The sequence below is a fragment of the Zootermopsis nevadensis genome, unplaced genomic scaffold (assembly GCF_977971745.1).
Source record: "Zootermopsis nevadensis isolate Lab colony 2312 unplaced genomic scaffold, Znev_1.0 Znev_ptg000013l, whole genome shotgun sequence".
NCBI lineage: Eukaryota > Metazoa > Arthropoda > Insecta > Blattodea > Termopsidae > Zootermopsis > Zootermopsis nevadensis.
The window spans coordinates 3,061,106-3,086,112 of record NW_028259145.1 but is presented as its reverse complement, the minus strand read 5'-3'; the positions used below and the strand labels follow the sequence as shown (position 1 = coordinate 3,086,112).

Genomic DNA, 25,007 nt, shown 5'->3' with positions numbered 1-25,007 from the left:
CTTGATGTTGCTGAAGACTTACGAATCTATAAGATATTGTAGGTGCGTCATATTGTGATTTTATTTAAAATAGTATTAAAATATATTAAAAATTGTCCGTCAATCACAATAAAGTAATATAAGATAATTAGATGGTTAAAATATTATCTTTTGTTCCGTATCGAGTACTCGATTTACATATGGAACATTCTCGACATGTTTCGGCTTTCATAGTGCCGTCATCAGGTGTATGTTATAAACTCTTAATTCAATTACTAATTTTTAATTTTCTTATCATTTCTTCGTTTTTCTTGTATCAACTTATTTGATGTGTTATATAACATTGATGTAATCGTATTGTCGGAGTGATGTTAATGCTGCGTATATTAGTCAGAGAAGTAATATCGAAGTTGTAAGAGGAGGGATCAGAAGTACATTCGTATCGGAGCGAGGTTGGTCAATAACCAACCTCGCTCCGACAATACGATTACATCAATGTTATATAACACATCAAATAAGTTGATACAAGAAAAACGAAGAATGATAAGAAAATTAAAAATTAAAAATTAGTAATTGAATTAAGAGTTTATAACATACACCTGATGACGGCTCTATGAAAGCCGAAACATGTCGAGAATGTTCCATATGTAAATCGAGTACTCGATACGGAACAAAGATAATATTTTAACCATCTAATTATCTTATATTACTTTATTGTGATTGACGGACAATTTTTAATATATTTTAATACTATTTTACGAATCCAGTTGTTCTGCGTCCCAGTACATTGCCAACCCATGAAGTCGTACAGTAGAAAACTGTAGAAGACAACATCCCCGAAACCCATCACGAAAGGTTCAATTTCTAAAATTATTCACATAAGTATGGATTCGTGCTACTGGTCTATGATCTTCATGAGTCTACGAGTACAACCCAGATGTCCCAGAGACAGCATTTGCTCAATTAATGTCCCATCAAAGAGCAGAACAGACACCAGTCCATAGCTCTGTTTTCCACAGACGGAAAAACTTTTTCATCACAACTGAGAACATTTTAACATCACAAGGCAAGGTGCATGACAGTGAGTTATTTTATTTAGTGTTCTGTCTGACGACAGGTCCATATGAACAGGATCCTTCCATCCTTTTCTCGGACTGGGACCTGTTCATATACGTTCTTGGCAGATGATCCAGAAGTGGTTTGCCATTGCCTTCTTCTGTGTGTGAATGGAGTAATTGTTGGGATGCCACGGAGGAAAACTCCGTGTTGCCTAGACCACGGCCTTGCCCAACACACGTTATAAATTCGGGCACCGCCGGGAATCGAACCCGAGATCCCAGGATTACAAGGCCAGAAGTATTAAGTGATATGGCAGAAGGAACACAGGCGACTGGATGCAACGCGTTCAGCGTGGATTCTGGTGCGATCAGAAGTGGGACGGAGTATAAAGTTACCGCCGTATGGCTTGTGGACTCTTACGTGATGACTGTTGCATTTTGCATGTGACAGTGACGTGAAATTTGTCTTTTTTTTATAAATTATTGGCACTTTTAATATCTTACATCGTTTACTAATTCGTAGTTCGATCTAATTAATTGTTCTCATGGTCATTAGTTAGGTCATGGTACAAGTTCATGTATTACATCATTGAGCAATGTTTATATTTTTTTGTTGATAGCTCGATAATCGAGTTTTTCATACATATTTTCGAGTTGAAAGTGATGATTTTAGTTTCTTCAAAGAGTTTTTATGCACGTTAAGCTGTTTAAAATGTTCAGTATGTGACAAGAGTATTAAAGTATATGACTCACTGTTGGTTGCACATCTTGTAGAAAACTATTTCTTGCATTAGTTTTTTATTATTATTAGTGTTCTGTCTGACGACAGGTCCATATGAACAGGATCCTTCCATCCTTTTCTCGGACTGGGACCTGTTCATATACGTTCTTGGCAGATGATCCAGAAGTGGTTTGCCATTGCCTTCTTCTGTGTGTGAATGGAGTAATTGTTGGGATGCCACGGAGAAACCGGGGAAGAAGCCCCCGGAGGAAAACTCCGTAATTGTAACAAACGTGGCATGAATATATCACATGCGAAAGTTCCGATCTCCAGGAATGCAGGTATAAACATTGGAACACAAAAAATGTAAAAGATAATAATCTGGTGGCCCCTTTTAGCTAAGTTACTCCGTACAGAAACCTTGAACAGGGGAGGGCGTCCCGTATACCTTTGGAATCTTGGACCCCTCAGATGGTCTGGAAGTTACGGCGAACAGAACAGTGATTGCCCCTGTTGAGAATTCAGCCCAGGAAATCCATCTCGTAGACAGACACTTTACCGACACTAACCTCGACTTATATGTTTGCCATACAATGAAAAGTCTAGTTGCCTTTGAGTTTCATGGCCTCAGTACCGAACTTTAAAAAAATTAACTGTGCATTTATCAGTCGAATCGGGACTGACAGGTACACAGACAAAATGACACCGTTGGCTACCTCCAATTCACGAAGCGTAGAAATATTCTGTTGCTAACAGCGCGAGAACAGTTGATCACCAACCCAAAACTGAGTCCCCAGACGCCCTGATGTAGTTCCTTATCTGTGCAATGTACATACAGACGAGATAAGGGGGGCCAATTAGGTCGACATCCTGCAACTCTCGTAGCCATCTCGACCATGAATAACTGTTTATTGCCGCTGTAAGGCCGCATATGTCAGTCGTTCACGTGCTGTTCATCATGTTTTACACCAGCGTTGCGATGCAAGGATTTTCTTCTGTCAGTCTCCTGCCATAAAAAGAATCCTCGTTGGTCACTTGGAGAATTGTGAATTTCAAAATTTTGATTTATCGTACACAGAAATCAGCGCTGATCTATTAAAGTGCAATATAAATAGTTGTAATGAAATCAGTTCATTGCTTGAATATTGTAACGAACTTCAGGTTTACAAATAAATATCTAAATGCCAATGTATATCATTACGTTTCTTATATTACTTACGGTTATGACGTCACACAGTCATCGTTTTATGAATGGAAAAAGTGTTGCAAAGCAAGGAAAAAGTGATGGACAAACATCATCATTTACCACTAAACTGGAGGGACTAATGAATCTGATACAGCAGTGGTATTCAACCTTTTTTGTTCGCGTACCCCCAGATATAAATTCTCTTCAACTTTGTACCCCCAAAGTTGTTGGTGTATAATTCAAGTTATACATAGTATATAATCTACATCTAAAATAAATTAAATAAATTACATTACTGATTATTCAGTGTTTATCATAAAATAATATTATTTTTTTAAAATTTCACGTACCCCCTAAGATGTCTTCGCGTACCCCCACATATAAAGTCTCTTCAACTTTGTACCCCCAAAGTTGTTGGTGTATAATTCAAGTTATACGTAGTATATAATCTACATCTAAAATAAATTAAATAAATTACATTACTTATTATTCAGTGTTTATCATAAAATAATTTTTTTTTTAAATTTCACGTACCCCCTAAGAGGTCCTCGCGTACCCCAGGTTGAATACCACTGTGATACAGGACTACGAATAAGCTTGTGTCTGTAAGATACAAATCGTAAAGAACGTATTTAGGCCATCGGAAACCCTGATTAATATAAGACATGACGTCATGTCTTCCAACCATTCTGAATGCAGTCGTCAGTTTGACAATAAATTCATACGCATGGACGCTCAAATGATGGTTGAGACACACCGGAAAATAAAGACTGAAAAACGGATAAAATGCATATATTCACATCAGTGCATACATATTTGTGATTAATTAAAAACCGAATCTGCATTGGCTAAATTGTTCCTGAAAATTGTGTTTTATCATACTGACAGTGCAGATACAGACTTCAGCAACCGGGCGGGGTGTCTACGGCAGGTAGGCCGTATCGTAGGGTGAAACAGGCAGGGGGCGCACTATTTGACACTAATTTTTTGTGCACGTATTTACGTGTTAGAGCATATCAATGGAAATTCAATACACTAGGATTTTATAATGTATTGCAAATCGAACAAACATTTATTCTGCTTTCCTTGCATCCTCTTCGATAAAATAAAATAATTTGTTTTTGAAAGGAGTTCTGAAATATAAGAAGCAACTTCAAGCTTCGTTAATCTGTGTAGTGATGGAGTGCTTCAAGCATCAGGCGCAAAATTTACTCCCTGAAGTGTTAGAAACAGCAAATGTTGATCTTTGCCAGGTCACGCCGGAGACTACGCCCTTCGGGGTCAATTGTTCAAAGCATGAAAGAGCACAGCGCCTTTTCTCGACTTTGCCTGTTGCTTCAGGAAAATAATCGAACATTAATTACGACCACAAAATCTAAGTATCTTCATTAAATACGAAACTGAAAACCATCCTTAATTCTGATTCGTCTTCTTTATTACACCGTCTCCTTAACAGGAGGTTGGCGACATAATGAACAGGATCCTTCCATCCTTTTCTCGGACTGGGACCTGTTCATATACGTTCTTGGCAGATGATCCAGAAGTGGTTTGCCATTGCCTTCTTCTGTGTGTGAATGGAGTAATTGTTGGGATGCCACGGAGGAAAACTCCGTGTTGCCTAGACCACGGCCTTGCCCAACACAAGTTATAAATTCGGGCACCGCCGGGAATCGAACCCGAGACCCCAGGATTACAAGGCCAGCGTTAATTCTGATAATGTAACGAATTACTCTGCAGCCATTGAAGGACGGAGAATGTTACTGTAATCATTACATTTGCTATTGCACCTGCATGTTCCGTGACTTCACGGTGCTTTTATGCTGCACGTATTTACTGAAACAAATTACTCCTTTAAGAGGTAAAATTGTGTTCACACTTCAAGCGTTACGCAGCGCGTCTTCTCCCGGCTCTGGTGATGAAATACCAATTGGAACAAGAACTCAAGGACGGCCTTAAAGCCTTGTAAAGAGTTAAGACAAGCGATTTCCACCCATCTTGCATGTTCTACCTCCAAATGTGCTGAACGAATATTGGTGATGCAGATTACATTAAGATATCTTGAGTCAATTTCACCTTGATCCTTAACACGGTAACAGACCTACCAGACCGGAACTTTTAACGGGAGTCCTCGCTGCCTGTAATGTAGGCCTGTGTATTTGGTCTGCTTATTGAGGACTTTTATGAAGGTCTCGTCATGTGTAAAGGAAAATTGGACAGTTCTGATGAGAACTTTGGAAAACCTCACGCTCGAATATCAAGCAAGTAAGCGTTTTCGAATCCGGGACAGGTTATCCTTACTTAATGTTCATGGGTTTCTCCAGTCTGTCCAGGCTAATGGAGAAAAGAGAGATTTCAAATAGGTCAGGCTCTGTTCATTCCTATTCCTTGCCTGTTCACCGTTCGTGATTATCTAATTTCGTTCTACGCCATATGCGGCTGAAACACCGTTGTTAAATAAACTACGAAACAATCAACAAATGCACGATAATTACTAGCTGATTGAGCCTTCTCTAATACACCAGTTTACCCGTAATAAATGCATGTATTAACCTGACCTCTTCGTGATTTCGCTCTAATTGATTTAACGACGTGTCACAAGGGACCATCTGTGTGTCACTTCTAGGCGACGAGAGAGAGAGAGAGGAAAACTGGAGTGACGTCTTCTGCGTTCAGTTGGCCTAGGGTGATGCCAGTTGGTAACAAATGTCCGGGGGGAGGGTACGGAACTCTCACTAATAAGTTCAGAGCAGCACTAAAAGAATAACGAGACCCAGGTGAAATTTACTCAATAATATTTACTGTAACCTCCAGTTATTATTTATTATTTATTTATTGTTCTGTCTGACGACAGGTCCATATGAACAGGATCCTTCCATCCTTTTCTCGGACTGGGACCTGTTCATATACGTTCTTGGCAGATGATCCAGAAGTGGTTTGCCATTGCCTTCTTCTGTGTGTGAATGGAGTAATTGTTGGGATGCCACGGAGGAAAACTCCGTGTTGCCTAGACCACGGCCTTGCCCAACACAAGTTATAAATTCGGGCACCAGCCGGGAATCGAACCCGAGACCCCAGGATTACAAGGCCAGCGTTCTAACCGCTAGACCACCTCATCTTATTATTATTTAGTGTTCTGTCTGACGACAGGTCCATATGAACAGGATCCTTCCATCCTTTTCTCGGACTGGGACCTATTCATATACGTTCTTGGCAGATGATCCAGAAGTGGTTTGCCATTGACTTCTTCTGTGTGTGAATGGAGTAATTGTTGGGATGCCACGGAGGAAAACTCCGTGTTGCCTAGACCACGGCCTTGCCCAACACAAGTTATAAATTCGGGCACCAGCCGGGAATCGAACCCGAGACCCCAGGATTACAAGGCCAGCGTTCTAACCGCTAGACCACCTCATCTTATTATTATTTAGTGTTCTGTCTGACGACAGGTCCATATGAACAGGATCCTTCCATCCTTTTCTCGGACTGGGACCTATTCATATACGTTCTTGGCAGATGATCCAGAAGTGGTTTGCCATTGCCTTCTTCTGTGTGTGAATGGAGTAATTGTTGGGATGCCACGGAGGAAAACTCCGTGTTGCCTAGACCACGGCCTTGCCCAACACAAGTTATAAATTCGGGCACCGAGAGAATACTCCGGTCTGGGTATTAGCGCACCGCCAGGCTACTAACATTGCATTACGCTATAGGAAAAGAACGGCATATTATTATGAAAGTATCTTAGCGTTGTGATAATACTACATTTCAGCACGACCAAACTTCTATACCAGGATTCATTAGTTGTAGACGGGTGAAAATCTTACCACTCTTTATGTAAGCATTTCAGAACCAAAGTTTAGAAAATAATCCTTAGTTTAATGCCATGAAGTTTCCCCACACACCCGGTGTATCTACTTCAACGCTGCATATAAGCTTACAAACGCACAGTGGTAGACACAGTGTCGTATCTAATAAGAACCTGCCGTTATAGACTTACAGAGATTCAGCAGACTTCTTAATACGGTGTTAATTGTTCAATTACCTTGGTGATAATTGTTAAAATTAAAACTAATTGAAGGTAAACAAGGGTTCATTCACTTCTGCAAAAGGAAATTCGTCAGTTTGTACGTAAAGAGGAGACAGTCTCACAAGTTAATGTTGTAAAAGATATCCAGTTAAGGTTAACAAATATCAGAAGATAAACTGCTTCTTGTCATTCAAACATTTCCGATGCAAACTTCATGTGTCGACCAGAGAACCTGTTTGTTCAAACTTGTATCTCCGCTACGTCCTTCCAGAGAGTAGCACGAAATACGCAACTTAACACCTGCGATACCCCAAAGTCAAAGTATCACCTAGCTACCGTACTGACTGTATCGGCCAGAGTCCTTGAGATCCTAAATAGTAATCTTAGATACTCAGCACATTCCCCGCCTTTTATGGAAATCGACGGTTCCTCGCCGTGTTCACAACAGACCATTACCGGTTCCCATCGAGTCATATGAATCCAATCAACATCCTACAACCTATTTCATAAGATACATTTTAATATTATCCTCCCATATGTGGTTGGTTCCTCCGGAGCGGCCTCTTCCGTTCACGTCTTCCAACAACAACATTTTACCTACACATTTCGTATCTCATCACGCGCGCTACATGCCCCGCCCATCTCATCCTCACTGATTGGTCAACCTAACGATATCCGATGAAGTGTATAAACTATGGAGCTCCTCATTATGTGATTTCATTTTCCTCATTTCACTTCGTTGTATCCGGACGCCATAGAACATCAGAAGTAGAACTGAGGATGTACGAGGTGCGATCGGAAAGTTTCAAGACTGTGTCAATAGAGGGCGAACCGGATGTAGTACGAGCTTCTGCCGCTAGGGGGTGCGGCCTACATTCATAGTGAATCAGTGTGCCAGCCGGCATCATCGAATTAGCATTTGTTTCTTAGTTACGGGCGTTTTGGTAGTGCATTACACCGACCCTCCTGCGATTGCGGAATGGCGTGTGCATCAAATTTTGCCAAAGACTCGCCAAAACGGCTACGGAAACCTATACATATATTTTTACGGTGAACATGAAAGATATACTTTAAAATTTAGAACATAGTTTAATTATGGAAGTAGAATTTTGTAAGTGTTGTAGTATCCGTTCTGAACGTAGAGCGGCGCTGATATTCGATTCCAGAATAGAATCTTTGCCGAACGCCAGTGAACACGGCCGGCGTCTTGTAGAAAACTCCAGAGCAAGAAATCTACTGCTATGATTCCGTATTTGTGACTGCGTAATTCAAATAGACACTTGTCATAATGATTTTTGTAACTGATTTTCTGGTTGTTGTATTTGTAACAAGAGACAACGTTCCGCTGTAAACACCGAAACTTCAGCGTCAGTTTCCCATATAAAATGTACGTGTTCCAAAAAATCCACAGTCTTTTGTGACAAACTGCCTCCATAGTTGATGCAGTCTCGCTATAACTCGTCAGTCATCGGCATCGAGTCTTCCAGTACAAGCTTACGTTTCTCACGGACCTCAACAATTTATTTTTATCCAGAAATTTCCCAGTTTGAAATTCACCAAGGCACAGACTATCTTGTATGAAGAGTATCGTGCTTCTACTCAGTGTTTCCAAACCCCAATTCCTACAAAATGCCTCGTTGCAGAACACGAATACTTCACAAAGTATTTCCATTACAAATATCAGTTGGTTAATGCCGTTTAAGGAAATAATCTCTGTTTATTTTGAGACTCGTACAAAAAAAAAATTGATAGGCAGTGTCGGACACTGCCGCAGTTATTTTCGTGAAAACGTCAATCGTGTATAGTATATTGAAATTAAACATTTTTGTAATTCTGGTTGCACTTTGCCCTCATATACATCGCGAAATTTTAAGAAAATCGGGAAATTTTCAAACTTTTTCAAATTCACAGCCTCGTATCTTTTTGAGTTTTTGAGATACATACTTGGAGGCCAGGATGAGTTGTGACATATACACTCCTCTTCAAAACAACACTTGGTTCACTCGGATCGGATAATTAGTCTCTGAGATATGATCCCGTTTATGGACACGTGTCGAATCCGGAAAGTCGAAAATCGTGCGTTCATTTTGCGCGTGCGCAGTTCGCGACGTCCGGCCGCCACGAATGTCGGAGCGGTACTGGCACAAACTTTCATCCTTCCTCTTTAAAACGAGACTAAGATGGCGGCGCTGTCTATTTTTAGCCGAGTTATTGAAGTTTGAAATTACTTCGACAGAAACTGTCGCTCATTTGGGCGCGATCGCCTCCCCACACCCGGCATCGATTTTAAAGACGTTTTCACGTCAAAATATAAATACATTCAGAGAGCAGATTGTAGGGTTATGGAATGTTAGCAGGAGATACGTGTAGTTACCACTGAGCTTTAAGGTGATACAGTATCGTTAAATAGTATATCGAAAAATGTAATATCAACCTGTATTACGTGAGATTTGATGTTCGATGTTTTTGTTCTGAGTTGTAACGCCAGTTGACTTGCAGTTAGATAACATCTTCAGGGATGGAGACCGAGAAGTTTTCTCTGAAACATTGGTATCTGCTTACAAGTCCTTACGGTGTCACAACCCAAAATAATACAGACATAAAACCAGTATCAGTAAATCGACACATCCAACTTATTCTCAAAGGGCACTGTCTAGTTCAGGGGTGGGGAACCTTTTCATGTTGGAAGTCCGCATTAATTTAGCTGTAATCAAATAAGGTCGCTTTCAAGAAACTTCAATTAGATATATTTAAAAATGTACATTATTTTGTAAAAATCTAACTACTATGTACTTAATAATTTCAAAAAATTAAAACTATTTGTTAATTTTAAAGTTAACTAATCTTTTAATGACTTTGTCGTGTCTGCATTTTGTTGGAAAGCATTTGAATATTTGGTTGTAGCATGTATTAATAAAAATAAAAGGATTTCTTCTGTAAAATTTGGATTCAGTCAAAAGGCCGCACTCAAGGACCTAGAAGACCACAGGTTCCCCACCCCTGGTCTAGTTCCTCCCATAACATCTTTGAATAACCTATCTCCTGGAGGCGTGGGTAGGAAGTGTAAACATTCCTGCTTGCCGGACCAGGATTGAAACGCGGCCCAACTATCTTCAAAAACGTCTGAAGTCACACAGGCTTCCTGAGTAATCAACATAAAAGTCAGAAGTACGAGGTGCGATCGGAAAGTTTCAGACTGCGCGTATAAAAACCCGTACACTTATCTCAGGTATTAAATTCATCCATCACCCTGGAAGTAGTTCCCCTGGGAGTGAACACAACGATCCCAGCGCCGCTGCCAAGCCTGGAAGCATCCCTGGAAATCTTTCTTTGTCAGCCTGTCAAGCACCATCTGCGATTCTGCCTGAATCTCTTCTATCGTCTCAAATCTCCTTCCCTTTAGCTGAATTTTCATCTTTGGGAAGAGGAAGAAGTCACACGGAGCTTAGAAAGGAAGTTGGGGTCGGTTCTTGCAAGATCTTTGAGTTCCTGACAAACGAGAAGTCGATTCTGCTTCTGGTCCTCAGACAGGATGCGTCGCATGTGGAGTTCTTCCTTTAGAATCAGCTGACAGGTCCCATAGCCTATCCCAACAATGTCGCACAAGTCGTTGATGGTACGACGTCGATCTTCGTGAATGGCCTGCGGAATCTTCGTAACATTTTCGGGCGTTGTGCTCGAAGATGGTCGTCCAGAACGCTCGTCATCATCGACAGAGGTTCGGCCATTTTTAAAACGTGAATGCCACACAAAAGTTTGTGCACGACCCATTGCGGACTCCCCAAATGCTTGCTTTAGCATTTCATAGGTTTCCGTAGCCGTTTTGGCGAGTCTTTGGCAAAATTTGATGCACACGCCATTCCGAAATCGCAGGAGGGTCGGTGTAATGCACTACCAAAACGCCCGTAACTAAGAAACAAATGCTAATTCGATGATGCCGGCTGGCACACTGATTCACTATGAATGTAGGCCGCACCCCCTAGCGGCAGAAGCTCGTACTATATCCGGTTCGCCCTCTATTGACACAGTCTTGAAACTTTCCGATCGCACCTCGTACATCTGATAAACATTTCTTTCATTTGTTACCGCCGATCAGCGAACAACGCAGATTTACGATTATGGTGACGTATAAATCAATAGTCTTTCACAGGACATGCTAGTGTCTTATAACGACCTCGTTTCCTGTACCCGTGTTCTATTTCCATAACGATACTCAGTCGCTTTGATTAAGAGACACGGAACACTGCAACAGAATACGTATGGAAAAGTGTAATCCCAGCAGATTCTTCTGAGATTAACTTAAAATTACTGTGGAACTTGTAGTTACATTGGTTGGCTATCAGACATGTTAGAAGATCAAAATTTCTCGACGTTTCGAGGACCATAGCTGACCTCAACCTCAGGGCTACAAACGGTTGTAAAATATTATAAAAGTGGAGGGCGAACACGTCACAAACCTATATTTTGATATAAAGATAAAATCAAAAGGTTCTTAAGTAGAAAAGTTCAAATATTAAATCACATAACGCACGAAAATTTAACTAAGTGAATCACGTTGTTTTAACACGGAAAAAGCGTATGTATGTATCACACGATCACCAACCGCGTTTCTAAAAGCCCAGGCTATGAAAATTTTCTGAGTTCGATTAATAAGTTTATCTTACCGTTCCATCGATTCCACTTCTTCCCTGGTACATGCTGACCTGTAGAACAAGAAAGGTAAACTTATAGAGATACATCTTAGTGTGTTTTAGAGTCACAGAGTTATATTGGTACATAGACTCTATCTCGCCGTGGTCTGGCATGGAACTTGTCAAACGTGTCTGGGAATAGATCATAGCGCATCCATTGTAAAATTGCAAACAAATATTAAAATGGAACATTGTAATTCGTAACCTGATGCTAGCACATTAAATATAATGTAACTGATTGTTAGCAGATAAAATATCTATCTGTAATCGGATATTTGAGCCACGGTGGTCTAGCGGTCAGAACGCTGGCCTTGTAATCATGGGGTCTCGGGTTCGATTCCCGGCGGTGCCCGAATTTATAACTTGTGTTGGGCAAGACCGTGGTCTAGGCAACACGGAGTTTTCCTCCGTGGCATCCCAACAATTACTCCATTCACACACAGAAGAAGGCAATGGCAAACCACTTCTGGATCATCTGCCAAGAACGTATATGAACAGGTCCCAGTCCGAGAAAAGGATGGAAGGATCCTGTTCATATGGACCTGTCGTCAGACAGAACACTAAATAATAATAAATAATAATCGGATATTAGCACATTTTGTTGTTGTTTGTGCACTTTGCTTGTCGACCCAAGCTGTTATTGTCCGTAGAATGATCAGTTGGCGTTATAGAATGGATTGGCACTCTGAAGTGACCTATTTCGGGGGGGGGGGGGGGGGGGGTGTAATTCCCAGTCATGAGAAACAGTCATAGCAGAAATTAGATTCGAGGGCATTCTCAATAGTAAATGTTGAATAAATGTTGAATTGTTGCGTGGGTCCAAATTCGTAGTTTAGAATTCACATTCTGATATTCAAGGCCACTAGACATCACAGCGGGCTGTGGTTCCAACTTTGGATTGAATCCAGGAAAGACGAGCTATTTGGATGCGATTTATTATCGGTCCAGTTCTCCCAGAAGTTATGCCGTCAACAGCACAGCCAAGCTAGAGGATGCGTGATTGACAGTGCAACTTTTATCAACAAATTAATTAAAACTAGGCTTTACAGTGGATTCCATATCGGTTGTGCTGGTCTATAACCACATTTATGTTGATAAATGTTAGCAGACTGGATAAGACGTCATGCGCCGATTTCTTTGCGGAAGGTAACTGCTTCGAATCTCGAACAGGGCACTAATTGAGTGGAGTAATAACAAACTGAGCAACCTCGAGGGAATTCTAAATGACACTTAAAAAATATATTTTCCTTTATGCAGCATGATCAGAAGATGTATGCTTTAACTTGGATTAATATTTTTTTTTAAATGTACTCCTACAACAGAAATGTAGAATATAAAGTTTCGTCAAAATCCGCCCAAAGTGGCCTCCACACCACGTTAATTTTTTTTTTTAGTCTAGACTTATGAGTAGTGAAATGAAATTAATTAAATTTGTACACGGCAATGCATGTGTAATAAAAGTTAAAAGAAGTCTTATTATTATTAAGTGTTCTGTCTTACGACAGGTCCATTGCTCTGCCCAAAAAGAGCTCTCCAGTTGTCCCTATTCTCGGCTTCTCGCTTTAATTCCTGGAACGTCATCTTCTTTCCTTGTTTAAGATCGTCGGTTAGCTGTATCAATCTTCTTCCCAGTCCTCGCTTTCCTTCAACCTGGCCTTCGGTGATATCACTCAGTAACCCATTCCTTCTCATAATATGTCCCAGCCAGTTAGCTTTCCTTCGTGTAATCGCCTGCAGAATGCTTCTTTGCTCGTTGACTCTCCTCAATACTTCTTCGTTGGTCACTCGATCCGTCCACCTGATCTTCTCTATTCTTCTCCAACACCACATTTCAAAACTCTCCAGGTATTTCTGTTCCTTCTTCCTGAGTGTCCAAGTCTCTGCTCCATACGTAACACTTCACTAGTTTCGTCTTCATCTCCAAGCCCAACTTGCTAGTGAGAAGTCTATTGAAGTTTAATTAAACTTGTGAAGGATCCAATTGACACGTATAAATGCCTTTCCATTAAAAACTCAACCCTGGATACGAAACATGGACCCATTCATGCACAAGACGACGAAACCAATGGCAGTATCGAATTCCTGCAGCTGATAACTGCTAATCGGTATGGCCGTAATTTCAGCTGTTATGTCCCTCGACGAGCTCTTGTCACAGATAAACACCACTTCTTGTGTCGCGATGAGCATTGCTAAATTCTTCGCGTACAGAAGCAAACGACTTCGATACCAAATACTGTTAGAGAATAAACACGCGTTCTGCTTGTGGATACGCCATATTCGCACCTTCACACATTTCTTGAAGAACGTGATCTTTGCTCTGTTCACGTTTAAATGGTATTTAGATTCTTCGTTGAGGCTTTGTTTTTTTAATATCTCGATAAATTCACTGACGCTGTTAAGAAAAGTGATCCTTAAAAATTATTCGAACAGAACTAAAATTGTGTTTGTCTATCACGCCGGGTTTGAAAGATTTTGCCATGTAGTTTGAATGTTGTTACTAGGGGATAGATTTTACGCAATGAAAGTAGTAGGTTGGTTCGGAAGCGTTTAAAAAGTACCGAAGAAACATTACAAGCGGCACACGGATAAACATAACTACACTGCCGATGAGGACACCAGTTGCTTCAGTTTTATTTTAGTTTGGATTTATTGTTTATTTAATAACACTCGGTATCGCAGAGATAATCAGAGTTAAATTGGCAAAAGTCGAGAGAGAACGTTTTTAGGCGTAAATTTGGTCTTTGTGCACTGTAATCAATAAAAAGACATTTTTACTATGTCTAATAAAATTCCATAGCAAACACACCTATTACCCTAAATTCTTCATTAACTGTTAATGAGAAATCTCTCTTTATGTAATTTTGCATGCATTTGAATTGGACCAGTTATGGTTCTTCGACCCACCGGTGTCTCTCACGGTACTGAAATGGACCCTCTGAGACCCACTGGTGACCCTCTCAGTAGCCAACGTATTCAAGGCACGGGAACAGCTTCCGATTATGACAAATGTTTTGGGTATAAACACAATGATGGCGGAAATTAATATATTTCACTGTCCCAGTCTGTTTTGCGCATGCGTAAGAACATGATCTGTGACTGAGTATAGGCTTGAGGAGGAGGAGGAAATGCGTGACCTTGAAAGCTAAAATGTTAGCCAAACCTCGAGTGCTAACACGCGACTTGCTAGTCTGTTGGCGGTTGACGTAGTGCATTATATCACATTTTTTTCGCGATTTCAGTTTTTTCTTACGACACAGGCGAAGTACGAGGTGCAATCGGAAAGTTTCAAGACTGCGCGTATAAAAACCCTGTACACTTATCTCAGGTATTAAATTCATCCATCACCCTCGACGTAGTTCCCCTGGGAGTGAACACAACGATCCCAGCGCCGCTGCCAAGCCTGGAAGCATCCCTGGAAATCTTTCTTTGTCAGCCTGTCAAGCACCATCTGCGATTCTGCCTGAATCTCTTCTATCGTCTCAAATCTCCTTCCCTTTAGCTGAATTTTCATCTTTGGGAAGAGGAAGAAGTCACACGGAGCTAAATCCGGCGATCCGGCAAGATCGTTAACTCATATGCCTACATCAACGGACTTTGTTTCAGTCTTCGTATTTAATGCTAATGTGTTGACAGTAACTTTCGAATGCTTTCTCCTGTGCCAGCCGTTGAGTAGTGAGACAAAAGAAAGTGTAGATGATTGAAATACACACATACATTAAAGAATAGTTTTAAAGCTGTCCGTTATGCTTTTAATTAACATCGTGCCATGAAGACAAAGGAGGAGTAGAGGTATTTTAACACGCACTTTTAACGTCAGCACCAGATGTAAGTACTCAACTTCACGCTCCGGCCATGTTGATTTTTTAAAGAGGTTAACAAGGTCCCAGGGCCGGCCTGAACACAGTATTGATGACGGTAATACTCATTAAATAATATCGATAACAATAATAACTCATTTTATTTTTCAAAATTATCTGCACTTGCCCAGTTCCTTTTAAGAAGTGTTTGGGATGACGAATAACTTTTTTGTTTGGGGTGTAGCCTATAACTTGAATAATCTTTCAGGTCGTGTCTATAAACACTTTTGGATATCGAACGAGGCACACAAACCAGTCGAAAGATAACAATATTTAAAGAGCGAAGGGAGGGAAATACACCATCAAACAGGCCATTGGTACTGAAGATGCTGACTGTCCTGCAGTAATATCAACTGCATTGCTGAGATGTGAAATGTGAAGCCGGTGAGACATAACACACAGCTTTATGCAGTATTCAACGTATATATTATGCATACAGATTGTTGATATCTGATACAGAATCTTAGTTTTCCTCCTGCAGAGACTGCAAAGAGTAGACATCAACTGCGCACTTGTCTTCGTGTCAATGTACTCCCTATTACCAGCTTTAACAACGCCTCCTAACTCGTGATGGTCGTCCCAGGCAGCGAAAATACACGAAAGTTGATTTCATTAATTTATTTCACACAGCTGAACATTTCTGCATACTACACTCATAATTGTAGTCTACACTAGAGCAACTTTTCCACACAGTCGCCTCCTATCCCACCGGTACGTCAGTTTGTTGATGCTAATTTGAAATAACTGGGTGTCCTGTGCCTGAAACCACGCCCTTGTTACTAACTAACTAGATGGTTTACCGAACCTGAAGGTTCATCACCGAATTAACCAAAGCCCTCCATCTAGGGTTTATACAAAAACCGACTTTTGAAAAAACTGGTTTTCGAATTCAAGTATTCCAAAAAAAAATCCGGTTAAACCGGTTTTCGAATTTTTACAGAAAAACAAAAAATAATTAAAACAAAGAAATATTTATACTTATTCTAAAAAAATTCAGTTTATTTAATATTTATGGAACTACAAAAATATAACAAAATAAAATATACTCCATATAAAACCAAATAAAAAAACTAAAATATCTAAAATCAATACATAATATAAATTATAAATTTTTATTTCATTTAGTATTTTTCTTCAGGAAATATGATTTCAAAAACATAAAATGTCCACTGAACGATTACTTAATCTTGTTCTTATTATAGATACAAAATTGCCTGAAATAGAAAATACTCTCTCACTGGCTACTGAACTTGGTTTTATCGTTTTCAGGGCATCAAATAATAAATCAAACATTCGCCTGACTCGGGAAGATTAGTTGTACTACAATATGCTTGTGCCCGAGGCGATTTCAAGTCAAAATGTTAAAGTTTTTAATTAATTAATTTTTACATATTAATTCTAGTATCTAAAACCGGCTTTTTAAATTTTAAAAACCGGTTCTCGAATTTTACAAATTTATCCAAAAATATCTGTTTTTAAACCCGATTTTTAAAAACCGACAAACCCTACCTCCACCGGACCCTGTCCTGGGCCAACAAAATCCAGTCTCCTTCAACTCCTATCTCCCATAGATCCCGCCTGAGATTATCCTCCCATCTACGTCTAGGTACCCCCAGCGGTCTCTTCCCCTCAGGCTTCTCGACCATTACCCGGTGCACACCTCTTGTCCCATCCATGCGTGCCACATGCCCCGCCAATCTCATTCTTCTCGACTTAATCACCCTGACAATACTGGGGAAGGAGTACAGATTTTTAAGTTCTCCATGTCCCATCGTCTTATCTCCTAACCCCCTTGTTGCTCGATACAAAAATTCGATGGACATCGAGAGCCACGTTCCCTAATGGTGATCACCTGGCAGGCCAGATCGTGATTCTACGGTGGACGATGACGACGGCCTGCTGGACCATGGAGACTGTGGACAGTTTCGAAATCATGGCAAAGGACCAAAAGACTTATTTTCAAAGAGTCCCAGAGAAGTCTTTAAAAGAGTAGTCCGCATCTGGTAGCCCGAGTTGCAAGCAAAGTAATCAGGATCCGCGTGAGGTGTCCCTCGACTCGCTGCGGACAAAGCCATCCCGAAATAGCTTACGACCACCTCGTTCCCAGTTTCCTGACCCCATTCGCAGTTAATATCACTCGAGTGTTTGTTCACGTGACTGCTGAAATGTCGGAATCAATGCAGAGCACCGCTTTAGTTCCTCGTCTTTTAATACCTCAAATTCGGAACCCGTCGTTGGAGTCTGTGTACCAAATGTCGCGGACCACTGAGTATAACTCCGCCTTCATCTTCCGCAGGTCACTGGTTCAAATCTCGGTCAGATGACAGACTTTCCTGAAATGTTTCCAAGTTTTCCTCAGTCCCTGCAGGCAAATTCCAGGATATCTTAAATTCTACCATTGGCAACCTGTTTCTAAATGTAAGATTTGAGGTTTTCACATCGGTGAGTGTGAAGATTTCTGTCTTTGGGTTGTTGCCCCGTGTAGTCTGGTAGATGTCCACCGACGTTTCAGAGGTTATGTTACCTCCGTCTTCAGAAATAAGCTTACTATTCTACACTCGACGCTATAGTCTTACGTTGACAGAGTCGTTGATTAAATAAGTAAAAGATAGTATCTTTGAAATAAATGTCACAACTAATGTGTTGTTTAAAAGGCTGCTTTGGAATTTTCCAGAGAATATATTTGTCGCTGAAATGTTTCGTACTAATTTGGCATAGGAAATTTTTTATCAGCTTAAATCACTGGATACGTAAAAAAGCATAGGTTTGGACCTAGTAAGTTTTCGTTTTTCTTTAGGGAAAAAGAGTCTTAGAATTTGTTACTTTTGGCTTGTCTTGATTCGTCCTTTGCACAAAGCTCACGAATATACCGCATAAATGATATGTCGTGTCGGTGTCTGTCTGTCCGAAACTACTTAACGAATTTACGCGAAATTTTAAATTTGAGATATAGGAAACTTTTTTTGTGTTGGGTCTCTTTCAATTTTATTCGTATTAGTTGAGTGAATTCGCTGTCTTAGCTTTTATCCAAGAAAAAGGCGTATGTGACATAACATAGAAATCTAAGCAAACATTTGGTTTCCATTTTGGAGTACATTTCGAAGCGGCGAGTAATTATCAAAACACAGTGAGAGGCTAATTGTCATCTGCAATGTGATTAGTATCGTAGCACAAACACCGAGAGAATGAGGACAATTGTGTGGACGTGCTCGCGAACTTATACGCGAATGTGTGCAATTTTATTGGTTAACCACTGCAAGCTTTCGTAATATTTGTGAGCAGGGCCGTATTTATGCATGGACTAATCCCGATCATGGCCTGGGGGGCAGGACATTCAGAGAGGCAGAAAAGTTTAACAGAATATGTTATGCTTACGTAATTTAATTAATATAGAATTATCGGCATGTCTTCAGGCTATGGTTGCCAGACGTCTTGTACATATCTTAAGATTAAATTTTTTTATATGATCCCTTTCTTGTTTAAATATCTTGCTCTCAGTTAATTTATATTTCGATAAATTTAACAAATCTAACACTAAACACTGCGAAATCTGTTGTGGGTGAAACGACTTCAGTTTTCAAATTTAATTTTTAACAACAAATTATGGCAGTACGTGGCGGTATATTGATTATTTATTCCTTCATATTCGGTACATCCGGGGTTCGATCCCAAAAATAGACCATCCCCAGTTCCTGTACGAAAATGCAGATATATTACTTTAAAACAGGCCACGACTGCTGCTTTCATGGTATATAAATCCATCATTAAAGTTTATCATCCTCAGAGCACGATAGGTACAAATGGGGGTTATGTAAGCTGATGAGCACAGCTTCCGAGTACAGAGGTATTTTTATTTCTGAAAACTTGTGGAGGGGGGAAATTAAGTTCAGAACGGGGTGCCAAGTACCGTTAAGTACGGCCCTATCTGTAAAAGCAGTCTGAGGTTGACTTCCAATTTGCGAAGATCTGCTTGTTTACTACAATTCAAATTCTGAAGTGAGTGTACTTGTTGTGTGTGGCCTGTAAGTTTCGACATGTCGACAAAGAAGAAGGGGACAATTTTTCATTCCGAAGGCCGCGAGACTTTTTGTTCATTAATATAAAAATGTGATTGCGACATGTTATCAAAAACGGAATTCATTACCCTTGAGATAAATCGTCTTTTTATAAACGTATGACACAAATGGCTTTGAAATCGAAAAAATGTCAAAGCCAACGAAAAGTGCTGCATTGTATAATGGAAGCAACAATATTTCGTGAAAATCAAGCTAGACGAAAGCTGACATTTCGCAAATGCTGACAAGAAGAAAATGTCTTAGGATTTCTTTAAAATGTTACCGCGAAAAATAGATTATTTTGCCTGTTGGCAGCATCAGTGGATTTCTTCAAAATTCGGAACTGACTTACAAGACGGGAAATTCAACAGGTGATTATCACCGTCAGATGCATCACCTAAACTTCAAGAAATTGATACGTGATAAGCTTAACCCGAGTCTACCGACAAATTCGATTGCCGTCATGGTCAGCGCGCCTTACCACAGCATTCAGACCGACAAGGTTCCATCAAAACATTCAGTAAAAATATAAATTACAGCATGGATAGGTGAGAAGGGCATTTGTTTCGACGAGTAAACGCGTATCTGCAAAGAACCCCCTGGAAAAACTTTCCGAGCACTCCTCATGTTGGCCTTTTTCGCGTCCCATAATATCTGTGTGACCTTTGCCCTATTGAATTGTCATGGGCCAAAGTCAACTTGACGGGTGACCTGTCACTACAATACCTCATGGACCTCACGAAAAACGTAGTGGAGTCCGTGAGATAACCTCTCAATCTAGCCAGATCTTTTCAGCTCGTAAAGTGTCAGGACCTTGACAGGAGCGACGGCCGAGAGTTGGCAGCACGGATCTGAAACTCATTAGAATCAGGACGCGGAGACAGACGGACAGACACACCGTTCTCACTGTACTAAATCACTTCTTTACACAAATTTTGTTAAGTGTTCGCGGATTTCGACTATTCTTTTTATCTTCCAAACTGCGTCCTTTCGAAATTGATAAGATTCTGTAACCTGGCAACAAATCATTCACATTTTAACTTTGTTTAATTTCTCAACCTATGACACGCGTACCATTGGTGGTATGCGAAGTAAAAGTAAAGTAAAGTTTGTCCCACTATACGCCACGTAGGCGTTTGGGGTGAGAGGAGGTATAGCTCCTCTCTTCCTTGACCCCGGCACTAGATGGGGGTGAGTGGTCAGCATCACGCCCCGGCCGGCTTTACCCCCGGGAAAGGACCCCGGTACCCATTGTAGAGGAGGCTGGGTGGGCCCCAGAGCCGGTCTGGACGCAGAGGCTAGAGGAAAAATCCTCTGCCCCCGTCGGGGATCGAACCCCGGTCGTCCAGCCCGTAGCTAGTCACTATACTGACTGAGCTATCCCGGCTCATGGTACGCGAAGTAAGTAAGAAAATCAAAAGTTACTATTTACATAAATAACAGTTTTCCCTGAACACATGTGGTCAGTGGTACATTTAATGTGTTAAATTAGAATTAGTGGTACGCCAGCGAAAATGGTTTGAGAACCCCTGACTTAGGGTATGTAGCGTAAAATGATTTGTTGATTAAAAGATGAATAATTGATTGGAGAGGACATGCGTATGGAAGAAATCGGTCGCGGCCTAATAAAGGTAATCTCCAGCATTTGCCTGGTTGTACTGAGGGAAACCACGAAAAACATAAGACGACGCCAGTCTCAGGTCGAGATGAGAACCTACGATCTTCCGATTATGAAGAAGGAGTGCACTGGACTCGACTTTTCGCTGATTAAGCCACTACGGTTCTAGATTGACACTTCCTGCCGTGTTGCGTGAGTTCAAAAGATTCTCGTGTCTGCAACAAACAGCCGTGATTAGTAACTTCCGTAGTGAAACTAGGAAAGGGTGTGGCCGATCTTACAGCAATGTGTTAACAGGTAGTCTGAGGCTGCTGCTACATTGGTCTGCGCCCGGCCTTATTTGCCTTCCTGATTGAGGCGAAGACAGCAAGGACACAGACGCAGAGAGAAAGGTTTGTGCGGTCCCTCAAAGGGTTCTTTCATGTTAAATGAAAGTTAAGTGCATCAGACTTTCCCCGCTGATCCTGGATGAGGTAATGAGATGCGAAAGAAAGGAGATGATGCTACATTAGAATATTTCCACACAGCGCGTGTATAATGTACACAAACATACGATACGCGTTGAAAACTTTCCTTTTGAAGAGCATGTTCTGCTACTGGGAATTTCGTTAGAAGCTTGGGGAGGTTCGGAAGTCAAAGCAGTGGAGAATGGTCATGTTTGGAATTCAATGGAAGAGCGCCCAGTCCACGATCGTATACAGTTGCAAGTTTTCCAAATATTTCAAGAATATATTTATAAACATTCAAGTATATTTTATAGCAAACTTCAGATAACTACGTCAGATGTCACTAGACCTTCCACGTTGTACTCTTCAATGTCAGGAGAGCAGTCAGTAAATGGGAGAAGTATATCACCTTTGTTTTTTTATGTCTTCCCATTCGTTTCGCTTTTGTTACCTTCAATAAACCTTTTGTAAGTCTAAGGTCTGTTCATGAGAAGATTGGTAAATCAGATCTAAAACTTCTTGACGATGGTGAAGAGTCAATTGAATAAAAATTTTCTTGGATATTATCCATCGTCTAGTAAATATAAAACGTAAAACGACGTTTCGGAGATGGGACTCTATCTCCGTCTTCAGGTTCCTACACAGTTGGGCCCACTAGATAGAGCTAATCCCTATCTCCGGACCTTCCATCGTCTAGTGAATATGAAACGTAAAACGACGTTTCGGAGATGGGACTCTATCTCCGTCTTCAGGTTCCTACACAGTTGGGCCCACTAGATAGAGCTAATCCCTATATCCGGACCTTCCATCGTCTAGTAAATATAAAACGTAAAAAACGACGTTTCGGAGATGGGACTCTATCTCCGTCTTCAGGTTCCTTCACAGTTGGGCCCACTAGATAGAGCTAATCCCTATCTCCGGACCTTCCATCGTCTAGTAAATATAAAACGTAAAAAACGACGTTTCGGAGATGGGACTCTATCTCCGTCTTCAGGTTCCTACACAGTTGGGCCCACTAGATAGAGCTAATCCCTATCTCCGGACCTTCCATCGTCTAGTAAATATAAAACGTAAAAAACGACGTTTCGGAGATGGGACTCTATCTCCGTCTTCAGGTCCCTACACAGTTGGGCCCACTAGATAGAGCTAATCCCTATCTCCTATATTTTTGTTTATTTTGTCCGGAGATAGGGATTAGCTCTATCTAGTGGGCCCAACTGTGTAGGAACCTGAAGACGGAGATAGAGTCCCATCTCCGAAACGTCGTTTTACGTTTCATATTCACTAGACGATGGAAGGTCCGGAGATAGGGATTAGCTCTATCTAGTGGGCCCAACTGTGTAGGAACCTGAAGACGGAGATAGAGTCCCATCTCCAAAACGTCGTTTTACGTTTTATATTCACTAGACGATGGATAATATCCAAGAAAATTTTTATTCAAGATTGGTAAAGGCAGGGGGACTCAAGATCACGTTTAGCCCAGGGCCCGCTACTGTCTTAAAGCAGGATTCTATCCGCTGCATAAGAGGAGGCTGAGTGGAATCTTGGACCGGGTAACAAGGAGAAAAGTATGTCCCTACCAGGATAGCAATCGTTTGCTTTGGTGACTGACCTATCCCGACTCTCAGAAATCAGGATTTAAACAAAAACGTAAGAAAAATATCGTTATAAGTGAGTAAATGGCCTATAATATAACATATTTATGGCTCTCATTACAAGTTTTTAAGGTGGGTGGGCATAATTTTAATCTGAAATCGTAAATATTAATAAGTTTAGATTTTTTTTATGTGAACTTAGCTCGTGGGTTGCTGGAAGTCTGTACTTCACGTGAAATAACACTGTTGGTGTTTCCTCTCCTGTTGGCTTCTGAAACTATCAGAATGAGACGTCTGTGCTAACAAGAACAGTGCCCCCCAACCGGTACCCTGCACTCAGCTTAACGCGATAATTACCAGTTACCGTGACAACGGCTATCGACTTGCAGGTGAGACATTTGTCGATTCGCTCTTCAAGCAGGCGGTCTGCAACGGCTATAAGACAGTTTTCGATGTAAATAGTCAACTTCTTCAGGAAAATTCGCATTAGAAAATTCATCTCATATGAACTTTTACATTGAAGCACGTGCTATCCGCTTGGCTGGTCATCGGAACGAGAATTCGCTCGTCCGAGATTTTGTTGACATAATAAGAAAATTTTGAACACGTGACTTAGGCTACTGTCAACTGTTCAAAGAATATCTGCACTCTCTTTTAGTCATGACTGAACACGTTGGCTCAAGCAGCTGTTTCCTCCTGACTTGTATTCGGGACGAGGTAGGTTCGAATTTCGGCCAGGACACCGACTATTCTCACGGTATACTCATTCCTTCCGTGTAAATGCCATGAGAATGCCTTGAAATAGGTCACGGTAATTTTATTTCCCGTCCTTCCAGGTACACAAACGCTATCATGCATTAACAGTACTATCAACTGACACTAAAGAACATATACACTTGATATAGCGCAATTATATTATCAACAATCCATAGTTGTGTCTATATAGGGAACACCTTAAGCCCTATCGCCAGTGGTGTCCTTGATTTTGTTAATTTGCTCATCTGCTCAGAGACCTTCGAATCTCGAAGCAACTTTAAGCATCACTGAAGACTTACCGACCGGTGAAACATCTTCGCAAATACTCCGTGAAGGATTCAGTCTGCCGGCTTTGGTGTCTATAATTAAACCCTGCTCGCTGAAAGGCAAATGTACGACGAATCATTTTGGAAAGTCATCTAATTCCCCTAACACTTTACAGCAATATAATATGACGTCAGAGGATAAAGGACACAAGTACTTGCATAGCACATGAACAGCTTTACTGGTTTAAAGTCCATACGTGTTTAACTCGCATTAATCCTTCATTATCCTTGCATCTTGAATAAACTCCATTAGTCTACCGACTGGAACTTCATAATGTCAAGAGAGTTCAAGGGATAAGATACAAAATTAAAATTAATACCTCCACGAATTCATTCCATTCAAGTTGCTGTAAGTAAAATCATAAACTAATTTTAATAAAATCAGAACACACGGGGATAACAGTCACTTGTAGACCCTAAAGAATGACGTACAATATTAAAACATATGTCAGAGTAATAATTAACTAACTCTGTGGTAATAATACCGCGATATTCGACAGTAAACTACCTTAAACAGTCAGCAAATGGATACGTATCTCAGTCATTTCACTTCATTTCGGAATTTTACGTCCTGTTTCCTTACAATCCTTTTTTAATATTATCCTACCCTGCTAAAAAACACAATAATCTTCCAAATAACATCTTTCCAAGACGTATCAAAACAAAACAAAAATTCTCTGTATTTATTTATTCCATCT

The 25,007-nt window shown here is 40.6% G+C and overlaps 1 protein-coding gene across 4 annotated transcripts in view; it reads right to left on the bottom strand.

The window, feature by feature from the left end:
* The window catches only part of hfw (leucine-rich repeat domain-containing protein hfw), an 88,336-nt gene that overhangs the window by 15,602 nt on the left and 47,727 nt on the right, over positions 1-25,007 (bottom strand). For 2 of the 4 annotated variants that reach the window (XM_022057216.2, XM_022057218.2), the window contains exon 2: positions 11,630-11,668. The exons of the other annotated variants lie outside the window; for them this stretch is intronic. In XM_022057216.2, coding sequence (XP_021912908.1) covers positions 11,630-11,662 — 33 coding nt within the window. In that variant the 5' untranslated portion in view covers positions 11,663-11,668. The remainder of the gene's footprint in view (positions 1-11,629; positions 11,669-25,007) is intronic. 4 annotated transcript variants of the gene reach the window in all.